Source organism: Frankliniella occidentalis, unplaced genomic scaffold (assembly GCF_000697945.3).
Source record: "Frankliniella occidentalis isolate FOCC.00 unplaced genomic scaffold, Focc_3.1 Scaffold300, whole genome shotgun sequence".
Classification (NCBI taxonomy): domain Eukaryota; kingdom Metazoa; phylum Arthropoda; class Insecta; order Thysanoptera; family Thripidae; genus Frankliniella; species Frankliniella occidentalis.
Genome location: NW_026267426.1, coordinates 102,029 through 114,015, shown reverse-complemented (window position 1 = coordinate 114,015; position 11,987 = coordinate 102,029). Strand labels below are relative to the sequence as shown.

Genomic DNA, 11,987 nt, shown 5'->3' with positions numbered 1-11,987 from the left:
ATCCAGTAAGCATGAGGCTATTTCATTGCTTCCTCTTCGACCTTCTATTTCACTCCACATGTAGCAGTGAGTCAGTTTTGTAGTGGAGTCATAGATTGTAAAATTTAATACATTCAACTGCCTGGAATAGTATATTTTTTTACATTTGAGATGAGGGGTAGGAAGACACTGCTGCAGGTCGAAAATGAGAACTCTCTTTGTCTTGTCCTTTTCAGCAGCTGCCTTAGCTTCACGTTTGAGCAGATATGCCTTGTCAGCCTTACGATTGTGAAGCTCCTTCGTGGACTCCAGTTTGGTTTTCTCCTCCCCAACAGCTGCAGCAATTTGGACCTTCAGAGTGTCACAGGTATCACAACCATCTGATTTTGGAGCATGGAACTTTTTCTTTGTTGACTTGAATAATTTTCTGTAGACATCATAGGAAACTTTAGGCAGATCTGAAGCCAAGTACAGCTCATGCATTTTTTGGACATTCAACTCAGGAGATAGATATAACCGTTGGGTCTGAGCCCTGCAATAATGTGATTCATATGCTGGGAAGGATTCAATATGATTGAGGACAGCGAGTCTTACTTCAGGTTTCAATGCATGCTTGGGTCTTTTTTTCCCTCTGGCATCATCTTTAGCAATTCCTGAGACTGATTTTTTTTTGTTTTCAGTTACATCTCGCACAAATCTGTCAGTTTCTCCTAGAGTTCCCAAAAAGGTTGACCTGCACACCCGAAGCCGTTTCCCATTAACATCAAAAAAGTATTTGAAATTTTGGTGTTTTTCACGAGAGTCTACAAAAGTCCTGGGTCTCTTTCTGGCAACTCCAAACCTTTCGGTACGTGCAACAACATATGCAACTCGCTTATTGTGGGAGCCCTGCTCCCAGTACTCCTTAAAGAGAGTGTCTGCAATGTCAGGAGTTATTTTCTCAAAGCAGTCATTCTGGCAGACCTCGTGAGGGGGTTTCCGTTTACTTTCACGGTCCTTGACAGTTTTCCCTTCATCTGTTTCGTATTCCTTCCCTAGGTTCCTGGCAATCTTCCTTTTGAGTTTTATAGCTGCTTTCTTCAATGCTGCAAATTGGAAAAAATTATACCTTATGAGTGCAAAACCAAGTATGTTTTATTTTCATTTCATAAGGCAAATGGTCTTACCTTTTTGAGATGCAGGAGTTTTTGGGGTCTTAGGGGTTTTCTGTGGACTGCAGTTTGGAGAGACACCATTTCTCTGTGGGCTTTCATTGGGAATGTGAATTGGAGAAACATTTTCAACAACATCAGGATTTCTTCCCGATTTAGGTGAAGAACCTGAACATAACAAAACAAATCCCAGAATAATTAAAAAATTAAAGAAGAACCTTATTATAGCTTAACACTCTAAAATTATCTATCTATTACCTTTTTCAGAACTCAAAGACCTGCTGCTACTGGAATCACTGTCAGAATTATCAAAATAACTTTCAGCTAAGCTGTGTGTTTCTGATCCTAGAAATAAATAAGCTATTGTAAAGAGACAATTTCATGTAAAAATAAATGCAGCTCTTTCTGAAATTGAAGTAAGTATTTAGATACCTTCAATGGAACAGGGTGAAGCAGATCTGCTAGAGCTGCAGCTACTACCACTTTCAGTATATTTTGGTGGTGCAGAGCTCTTTCTTTGAGATTTTCTGCTGATGACTGCCTTTCGGCTTCTCTTTTTCTTGGGAGACCCTGAGAATAATAGAAATATACATTCAATATGTGGTCTGCTGCTGACAAAAATGTAGTCCAGTAAAATGCTTCAATGTCTTAATTTTCATTTACCTTTGGAAGTGGCATTCTTTCTTTTGATTCCTTTGCTTAAAGGAGCAGCTGGTGGTGGTGCTGTAAAATAAAAAAAATATGGTAAATAAGAAACATAATGAAACGGTCTGATCAACAATTTAGTCTCTGTGAAGCCAGTCGTGAAGCTGAATAAGCCATCCCCTCATTTGTTTTTGAGAACTGAAGCAAGCTTCAGGCTGGTTTCAGCCAATATCAGATTACCCAAAACAAAGGGTGGCAGGGTGGCTTCAACTTCACTGGCTTTACCAAGACTAAATCGTTCAAAATGGGATCAGTTTTCTGTTACAGCACACTAACGTACCGGATTGTAAAAGTTCCTGTAATGCCGCTTCATTTTCTGCCATAGCCTTGCGTCGAGCTTCTTGATATTTTGACAAAAGGTTTTTCCGGGCACCAGGTTCCTCAGCTTTTTTGGAATCATTGATATTAAGACCTTTTCCATTTTTATTACAGGAAGAGAGAGGTCCAATTATCCCAATATCTAAAATAAAATAATGATGCTTAAGTATTCATTTAGTACACAAAAGAATTGATATACAGAGGTTTGCAGTTTTTACATTGTAGTCTCACTTATTACAGCTTAGTAACTTACCACTGTTGATGGAGTCTTGATCATCGTTATTTTGTTTGACTTTCTTCTCAGAACTATTATTAGACAGCGAGTGAGTTGGTCTCTTTCTAACAGCTGTATCAATAACTTTCACATTAGCATGAGTAGAAGCTTTTGAGTGAGAGGGTCCTGTAATCAAAATAGTATTCCAAGGGCATACAAAATAATAATACGGCAGTCTTAAAAGGTCCCTTAATACTCTAGTATCTAAGAATAGTACAATACCTGCTTCTTTTGGTGAGTTAGCTTTATTATCAGCCTGAGAGTGAGAAATTTCATTGTTTTGATGCTTGATGTTCTGAATATTTTCCTTTCCGCTTCTACTTAATACTTCACTACTTTTAAATAGATTGCGTCTGACAGCAGGTTTAGTTGAACCTTTGTTGGCAGTGTCAGATAGGGGTTCAATACCAGCAACTAAAAAAAGGAAAACAAGTAGCAAAGTTAGCAAAATAATGCAGCCTACATTTTAGCATCATTTCATTGTTACTTGCCTTTGTCACTGAGGCTGCTTGGAGATGCTCTCATAGCTTGCACATTCCCTGAAAACAAAATTTTACTTCATTCCAGCAGAAATATTGGTATGCATTGAAATACCGAAAAATATCAAAGGAAAAATCATTACCTAGCCACTCAGAATTAAGAACTGGTATCTCTGACTCATTGAACTGCGGAGGTTTATTGTGATCAGCAACTGCTGTAAGCATTTGAATAAATAATGTTCTGGTTGCAGAAACTCACTACAGCTAGAGACATTTTGCTTTTAAGAAAGTGTCAGCAATCAATAGAGCACATTCAGGAAACAAAACAAATGGGCTCTAATACTTCAAGACTTTAAATAGTTCCATTAAAGAAGAACCCCACAGAGATTGGAATGATCAAGTGTCAAAGTAAATTTGTCCCTTGATTTCTATTTATTAAAATTGTAACCTGAACACTTAGTTGAGTTCTCTATATGTGATTTTAACGAAATTTTAACCAAAACTACAATTAAATGATCAAACAACAGATCGAAATTAGGTACGAACCTGGTGCTTTGTTTCTTTGAGGTCTTTCATCATTAAGCTTAGGACTGCTGTCCACAGACGCTGCGGGCGCAGGCACAGGAGCAGGCAAGGGATCGGGCACCGGTACCGGCACACTTCGATTATTTTGTAATGCCAATAACTGGCGTAAGCCATTCCAGGCTCGAGCCATCCTTCTTGTTCACTAATTCACTGAATAAACCAACGACCATCCGTGTTCAGGACCGACACAACGAGCCTTAACGAGCTGTTGGCGTCAGATCTGTAAAACCGCGCTCCAATCAGTTTAGCCACAATGACAACCCTACAAATCTACAAACGTTACTAATTTTTGATTATCACTACAAAATTTATCAACATAGTAATATTTATTCTTTCTATTATTTTTAGGAAAGTTTTCTCTTTGAAATTTGTAGAAGTTTACGATTGAAAGAACAATTTTTGATTTTGCCTAGGTTGCCGTCTTTACGACGTCCCTCACCTGCTTCTCCGATCCGCCCGACCCTGACGCTTTGGAGGTTGGAGGTCATTGACCCGGCTGTCTTTCTCTGTTGTTGTTTGCCAACAGCAGTGGTATCCTCCTTTGTTTGTGTCAGTAATATAAATCCGTGATTAAATCGACGCGATCATGAGTGTATCCAACGAAGAACTGGAGCATTACAAGGCTCGGTATACGTATTACAAGGACAGATGTGCAAAGTTTGAGAAGATATTCGTCAGGTACTAGCTGATAAGGATTGCCTGACCCCAGTATGATAGGTTTTTAAATTGAGATTTAAAACCTCAGTTGATTAATGGTTATTTTTTTCTTCTCAGATTTGGAGAACTTCTCCCTCGTAAAGTGGCTTTTATAAAATCATATTAAAAATTCATTAAAATTTTGTAAAATTTTTACAAAATTTTTATAAACAGCATTTAATAAGACTTTATTGCTTAGTTATAAGCTACTTATAAGCAAGTAGTAAAAAAGTAGTAACTGACTAGTAAAAAAATAGTTACCCAGTTATAAGTTTCTTGATAAACGTCTTATAACTTTGAGAAGTAATAATGCTTCATTAAAGGGTAATAAGTTTCAGTCAATACATGGTCTATGAAACAAAAATGTAGTGCTCATTGAAAGGGGGAATAGGAAGGGGTGCTTGCCCCATTTCTGATAAAAGAAATATAGTGGGTAAGGGAACAAACATATTTATTCATATAAAAGTCTTATTAAGACATTGAGTAAAACCCAATTAAATAGTCTTCACTTATAAAAGAGCTCTCATTTTACAAAGATATATAAGAATATGAATATCAGAAGACTAGGTACTTTTACGAACATAAATTAAAATTACTTGTACCCACGAAAGAGTCAACTGATCACAATAAATCACAATATAAAATAGGAGTGTCTAAAATCTGACGAGTACTTTGTATCATGACTACAAAGCATGCATGCAAGATCTCCCATCACAAAATATTCAAATTAAGGCCTCTGCATTTGCTGGAAGGACTAGTAAGTCAAATTGAAAATAAAACTAAAACTTAACTTGTACTCACAGAAGTTACACTAACCATTACAATTTAAAAGTTGAAAGACTAGTCAGTCTAAAAATTTAAGTACTTATTGAATAAACAAAAGAAACACTTGTACTTATAAAATGATCACATTTGGAGAGGAATAAATATTTAAGTACTTGAAGAATAAACATAAAATAAGGAACACTTGTACTTAGAAAATGATCACAATGAATCACAACACTTGAGCAAGAACCAGCCTTTATCATTTAAGAACTATCAGAACTTGAATCATCTCCCGAGGATTCTGGAGCCTTTTCGTCACCAACTGCTTGGGAGAAATGTTGACTAACATTACTTAATCTAGCTCGAGGTCTCCATGCTTTCTTGTCCTCTTGCACACTCAGAGCGCGTTCTGCAATAAAAAATATAAAACTTACAATTTTGAACCATAATGGGAAAGAAGCCATATTGTTGTAAATTAAACTTACGCATGATAGCTTCTCGCCCATTGGGATCAAGTCTAGGCAAAACTTCTGATTGTCTCAGATAGTGCCTTCCGAGCACTCTGTTCGGATAACCTTGCGCAGTAGAGCCATGCAGCGCTTCCTTTGTGAAAACATTTTGCACAAGGTGCTTCACAAGGAGAGGCAGAGAGCGGGCATCTTTGATGATTTGGTTGAGGGTACTTTCCGGAATATAAACCTCATATTTATCATGAACCTTGACAGCCTGCAAGAGAGTAAAAATAAGTGACAGGGATCTTTTGACATAAAAATAAAAGCTCAGGTTAAAAATTACTCACCCCAGGAGTTTCTGCTGAGTGCAAATACATTTGGCCAGGGAAAAGATTCAAGTTCCTTTTAACACGATAAGATTTACTTGGCTCAACATATTCCCTTTTTGAATTCTTGAACCTCTTATCTTGCTTAACACTCTTCATCCTCCTTTTGCTCTCATCATCACTACTATCACTACTAGATGACTTCTTGTGCTTTCTCTTCTTCTTCCTCTTTTCTTTGATCACTTCCTCACTATCACTAGAGTCCAATCTTCTCGACCTCTTCTTGTACTTCTTTTTCTCATCAGAACTTTCATCCTCACTTGAGTCGTATTTACTTGATTTCTTCTGCTTCTTCCTCCGTGATTTCTTGGCTTTTTTAGACTTCTTCTTTCTATGCTTCCTTTTCTTTCTTCTATCATCACTGCTGCTAGAGCTTGAACTGTCCGATGAGGAGGAGCTACTGGAAGATGTTGATGAACAGCTTCTGCTGCGATGTTTCTTATGAGAAGTTCCAACAGTTTTGTCATCTGGAGCTTCTAATTGAACAGCACTAGAATCAGGAATAGTTTTATCACTACTCTGAGCAGTATTAGCAGAGACTTCATCACCATCAGGATTGATAGGTAGAGTAGGCGTTCTCTCAATCTTCAAGTCTTCAGTCAAACTGTCACCTCCATTCAAAGCAGGTGAAGGCCCATCTTGGTTCATATCAACAGCTCCAATTTGATTCAAAGCACCTCGAGTGTCGTTTCCAAATTGTTCATGGCCTTCTTCATGCAAGTCGTTGCCGGCTTTGACAGAACTTTTGTCAGAGTCTGAGTCTGGCCCTTGAAGGGCTTTCAATGATTTCACATCAGATGTATCCCCAGCTTTCGAAACCTGGGAGAAAAACAAAGAGATAATAAAACAGAATGCGGATATAAACACAATAAGCACCAAATTTAACTATACCTTTAACTTTGGATCAATTGACGAACTTGAATCAGAGGTAATGCTTGAAGAGAGAGTTGACTGATCAGATTCATTTACCTAAAAGAAAATGCAGCATACATTAGAAGATATACAGAAAATAGTGAGTCAAATAAGGTACCAGGAATTACCAATGGTTTGACAGGTGGATCAGAACCAAGCAACATTTCGCTTTCTGCTAGTAGCTGAGCACGCTCTTTCATCGCTTTCTTTGCCTTCTTCGATGCAGGTTTAGAACCTGACGGTTCTTCAAGTTTAACAACAACCTGAATAGGGCACAAGAGTTAAAACGATATCTGGCAATACCTGAAAAAATCTACAGCAAAATGACTCACTTCGCTTACTTTTCCAGATGATTGCAGCTCTTTCATCATAGCACGCTGTTTCAAGGCAGACTTGCGTGGCTTCTCAGCATGAAAGCTTTCCTCTTTCACAGTACGATTCTCCCTCCTCCTTCTCTTCATCTCCTCGAGAGTTTCACTCTCCTTGCCTGCAGAAAAACCAAACGTTCAGGAATTTATATGAGGAAGAGGACTTAAGTTCAAGAATTGAAAATTTCAGATTCATAAGATTGGCCCTCGTAAATCAAATCGTGAACAGGATTGAGACGAACTTTGGTGATCAAAGTTAAGATTTACCATGAAAACATTCTAAATTTGAACATGTGCATAAGAGAGCACGACATCCGAAAGATAGGTTAGCCGTTGGAGTAGGGAGGTTTAGACACAAAAATACACGATTGTGTTACGAAACGCATGGCCCAGTACTAAAACTAGGAAAAGAAAGGTGAGAAACAACAGCAATAGCGAAATAGGCTGCCTAGTCCATGCACTGAAGCCACGAGGAAACCGACGGTTGCACCTCCATCCAGCAAGATTCAAAATTCAACGGCCAAAATTTCATTCGTTCAAAAGATGAACCAAGATAAACACGAAAACTAATGGCTGACTTACTTGAGATGAACAACACTTCTCCGTTTTTAACGTGGCTGCCGTAATGGAACATCACAGCATCACCCACTTTAATGTTAGAAGGATCAGCGGAGCGAATGTCCCTGGTGGGGACGCAGTAAAACCCATCCTCAGCAGAGACACAGTGATATTTTTTCTTCGATTTGGATTTGTCTGACATGGTAACACATTCGATTTCGACAGATGGGTGCGGATGAAATAACCGGTGATACCGCAGCTCACCACTCCTCGCCTCGCGCCCGCGCCTCGCCTCGCCTCTATCGCCTCTCCTCTCCTCTCTCGTCGGTGGTCGGAAACGAACTGACGCTCGACTTCCGCTTCAGCCACACCGCCTACTAGATTCACCGCAGTCCTTTCGGAAGTCAGCAAGGAAGTCAGATGAAATGATTTTTACTCTCCGATAACATTTTTACTGATTAAATTAAATATTTATCGCACTATAGCAGTAAATAAGATCAAAAAAGGTTATCACCAGGGGGCACAACTTGTGTTGGTACTGGTCACTTTTTTTGAATTTTCGACCTGTCTCAAAACAAAAGCAAACCACATCACTCTTTCCATCATGCCGGTTTGGTTAAACGGGCTAAATAATAACAAATAACATCGGCTAAGGCAACAAAGAGTCAACAAATAATATTAACTATATTTGTCATTTCTTACTAAGTTTAGTGAAAATTCACAGCAATTAGTTATGTATTTCTGGAGGTGAGTAATGATGTCTGCGTCATCTTACAGCCTGTTCAACACTTTACTCCTGCATTTTAAGTTTGAATCTTATTACTTTATTTTTCCAGGTTTCAATGGTGAGCGCGATGAAAAGTTTATTATTTATTGTAGCGATAGCTGCAATCCTATTCACTCAGCAAAGTAGATTCATGGTAATTGTTTTATCCATAAAATGGGAAAAATGGAAAAATGTTTCTGTTATGATAATTGCTAATTCTTCCCTTGTTTAACCTAGGTCATGGAGCCACCTGGGAGTCCAGTTTCATCTCCTATTAAGTCACCTGCATCTTCTTTGCGTCCTTCTCCAGTCTCTTCACCAATAAGAAGCGCACCTTCTTCTCCAATCAAGAGTGTAACATCCTCGCCACTAAGGAGTCCTCAACAACGCTCACCTTTTTCGGTAACTCCATTTGGGTTGAGTCAGTCACCTTTTCAAGATTCAGAGTCTGGTGACACTAACTTATTTCAACAACTTCATGCCAAAAGGCAGAAGCTTGACTCCATTGATAATTCCCAGGTATTTCAAGTAACCAGTATGCATTTAAATTTGTGGTAATATCTTCTAAACACCATATTTTTACAATCATTTGTACTTTTTTATAGGCAAAATGTTCTCACTCAGGAGAGGAAGAAAATACCCTTCACTGCCGTCAACTATTTTCAGAAAATGTTGAATGTTCTATGAGCAGTGAGGCTAACGGTGCAATCAATGAACAAGAGGAACAAGAGGGGAGCAATTTGGTTTTCTTTGAGAACAACGGACAAGCGTCACAAGATAATGCTGAGGACAACAGTGAGCAGGTGTTTGGTGGTATGTCTCAAGAAAGGCAAACCAGTTCTAGCACTAGCTGTTACAGTAGCAGCAGTAGTGAGAGCAGTTCGGAAGACTCGTCTAGTGAAAGCAGTGATGAAGGACAAAATAGTGAGGCAAGTGAGGCAAGCAGCAGTAACTGTGAAGATAGCGACAGTTCTCATGAAAGTGATCAGGAACATAATACTAGTGATGAATCTGATAGTGATTTTTTTTCACCTCAGATTCATGAGGGCTGCAAACTTACAGAAGATGAAGGTGTGTTACTCTTAATGGATATGTTCACAAATTGTAAACTGTCCAAAAAGCAGATGGGAGGAATTTTGAAATGTATTTTAAAATTTATACCTGAAGGTAGTAATTTCCCTAAAACTGAATATAGTTTATTTGAATATGTTAAGAAGTTGTGTCCCATACCATCTGAGAAAATTCACTACTATTGTTCTGTGTGCTATTATTATTTAGGAACTGTGGACATGAATTGTACCATTTGCAGCAGCGAAAGTAACAAGTTTTTCCAGATTCCCTTGGCTGAACAAATACAAAATTTATTCGAAAACCATGGGTTGGCCGATCTAATAGACAAGTATCAGGCTGATCGTGCTAATTCTGATGCAAATGGTGGCTACTCAGATCTCCTTGATGGCTCAGAATTTAAAAGAGTGCATGTTGATGGGCAGTATAATTTGGATTTGCTCGGTCATACTGATGGGATATCAGTAAGCCTTAGTTCTTTTGTGTCATTGTGGCCTTTGGAGTGGGTAATTTCTCAATTACCTCCCTATTTACGATTTAAATTTGTTTTGGTTAATGGCATTTGGCTCGATGAGTCCAAACCTTACATGAATACTTTTCTGAAACCTTTTACAAAAGAGCTGCAGGATTTACGTATAAATGGAGTCACATGGACCCACCCAAGGACCAAAGTTGTGCACAAGTCATATATATCTGCTCCCTGTTTCTGTGCTGATGCACCAGCAAGAGCAATGCTCCAAAACATTCTCGCTCATGGAGGTAAACACTGTTGCCAATTCTGTGAGCAGAAAATGAAAAAACTCCCAGCACAGCCAGTAGTACTTGGAGAAAAGAAGAAATCTAGAAGAAGAGTGTTCACCTTCAAGGAAAATTGTGCAAAATTACGCACATCTGAGAGGATGCAAAAACAAGGTTCAGAAGCAAGAAATAGGCAACGAGTAACAGCAAGTCAGCAGGTCAAGGCTATCAAGGGTGTGAGAGGGCCTAGTGAAGTTACACAGTTTCCAGGCTGTGACAGAAGCACAGTGGTATATCCTGAGTACATGCATCTCCTCATGTGTGTCTTAAAAGAATTCATGAGATTATGGTTTGAGGTAGATGGACCTTGGAGTTTGAAGGCACATCGTGATATGATGAATGCATTTTTGAAGAGTATAAGCGTACCTGACTTTATAACAAGAATCCCTCGCTCTACTGAACACTTCACTAAATGGAAGGCAAACGAATTCCGGTCATTTCTACTCTTTTTCTCCTTAATAATTTTATCTCAGTGCATGAAAAAAGAGTACTTTCAGCATTGGACTCTTCTTGTCTCTGCATTTTATCTACTTCTTCAAGATTTTGTTTCTGAAACTGATGTTGCCAAAGCAAATCTATTGTTAAGAATGTTTTGTAGATCTTTTCCTGTTCTTTATAAGCATGAGTTTTACACATACTACATTCACCAGCTATGTCACCTTGGGCTAACCGTTCAGAGGTATGGACCTTTACATACCAATTCAGCCTTTATGTTTGAGAGTTTCAATGGTACTCTTGCTAAATACATTCATGGGACAAAAAATCAAGGTAAGGAGCTGGTCAACAACATAAATATTGCATTTGGAGTAGAGATCTTAAGAACAAGAACTTTTTATGGTACATCAGCAACTCAGAATCACATTGATTTTAAAAACCAAATACAAGGGTTTGATTTTCGCCCAGATCTGGAAATTCTACACTCTTGTGGTATAGTGCAAGAGCCCTTTAAAGCTTTCTACAGAGCCATTAGACGACATGAAAAGTTTACATGTTCATTATATTCACGACAGAAGAAGAGAAACAATTACACGGTGTGCTTTCTCACCGGTCCAAATAATGATAAAAATTATGGAGCCATCAAGTATTTTTGCCAATCTGCCGACAACAAGCAAGTTGCAATAGTTGAACGGTTTGAGGTTGATCACTTGAATACTTTCTGTCATGATGATTCTGGTGTTGTGATTGAACACATTATTCCTGTTTTACCAACTAATGTAACACAAGTCATAGATTTAAGTGCTATACTATTTAAGGTGATAAGAGTTGCAAACTATGTCTGCTTAAGACCTAACAAACATGAGTACAATCTGTGATACCAGTTTCAAAATTAATGTTTGTTTCAAATCTCAAAGTGCACTAATGTGTAAACATTATATATTCCCAAGTCTTTTGAATAAAAGTATGACACTGGTTAAACACGTTATAACTATTATTGTTGTACCTTTTCATTTCCTGAATTGAAAATTGCATCTGTCGCGCGCGGCACCGACCGGGCCCTGAAGCACAGTATCCGGTAGTAGCCTCTCCCTCGCCGAGGTGCCTGCTCTAGCAATCCCGAAGGCGAGCAGGGTCGCGCGGGGCCCGCGGCCACCTCTCGGGCTCTCGCTGCGGGTCCAAGACGCCCAGCTCGTCGTCCTCGCTGGCGGCTGCCGCACCCCGGTCCCGCCGAGTAGCTCTGGCCATCCCGACGGCGAGGGTCGCGCGGGGCCCGCGGCCGCCTCTCGGGC

At 39.0% G+C, this 11,987-nt stretch overlaps 2 protein-coding genes across 3 annotated transcripts; one reads left to right on the top strand and one right to left on the bottom strand.

Annotated features, from left to right (window-relative positions):
• Positions 1-4,621: 4,621 nt before the first annotated feature.
• LOC113214375 (uncharacterized protein DDB_G0271670-like) lies at positions 4,622-7,830 on the bottom strand. Of its 2 annotated transcripts, none has more exons than XM_026433716.2 (7): positions 7,653-7,830; positions 7,035-7,189; positions 6,831-6,965; positions 6,682-6,759; positions 5,752-6,609; positions 5,438-5,678; positions 4,622-5,361 (listed from the first exon to the last, which is right to left on the bottom strand). In XM_026433716.2, the coding sequence occupies exons 1-7, from the start codon at positions 7,828-7,830 to the stop codon at positions 5,216-5,218; spliced, it is 1,791 nt and encodes a 596-aa protein (XP_026289501.1). In that variant the 3' UTR covers positions 4,622-5,215. The 2 variants fall into 2 exon arrangements, with proteins under 2 accessions (XP_026289501.1, XP_026289502.1); XM_026433717.2 differs by having other exon boundaries at positions 7,044-7,189.
• A 479-nt stretch (positions 7,831-8,309) lies between these two features.
• Positions 8,310-11,676, top strand: LOC113214374 (uncharacterized). Its single transcript, XM_026433714.2, has 4 exons — positions 8,310-8,375; positions 8,465-8,548; positions 8,632-8,913; positions 9,000-11,676. The coding sequence occupies exons 2-4, from the start codon at positions 8,471-8,473 to the stop codon at positions 11,571-11,573; spliced, it is 2,934 nt and encodes a 977-aa protein (XP_026289499.1). The 5' UTR covers positions 8,310-8,375; positions 8,465-8,470; the 3' UTR covers positions 11,574-11,676.
• The last annotated feature ends 311 nt before the right edge of the window (positions 11,677-11,987 follow it).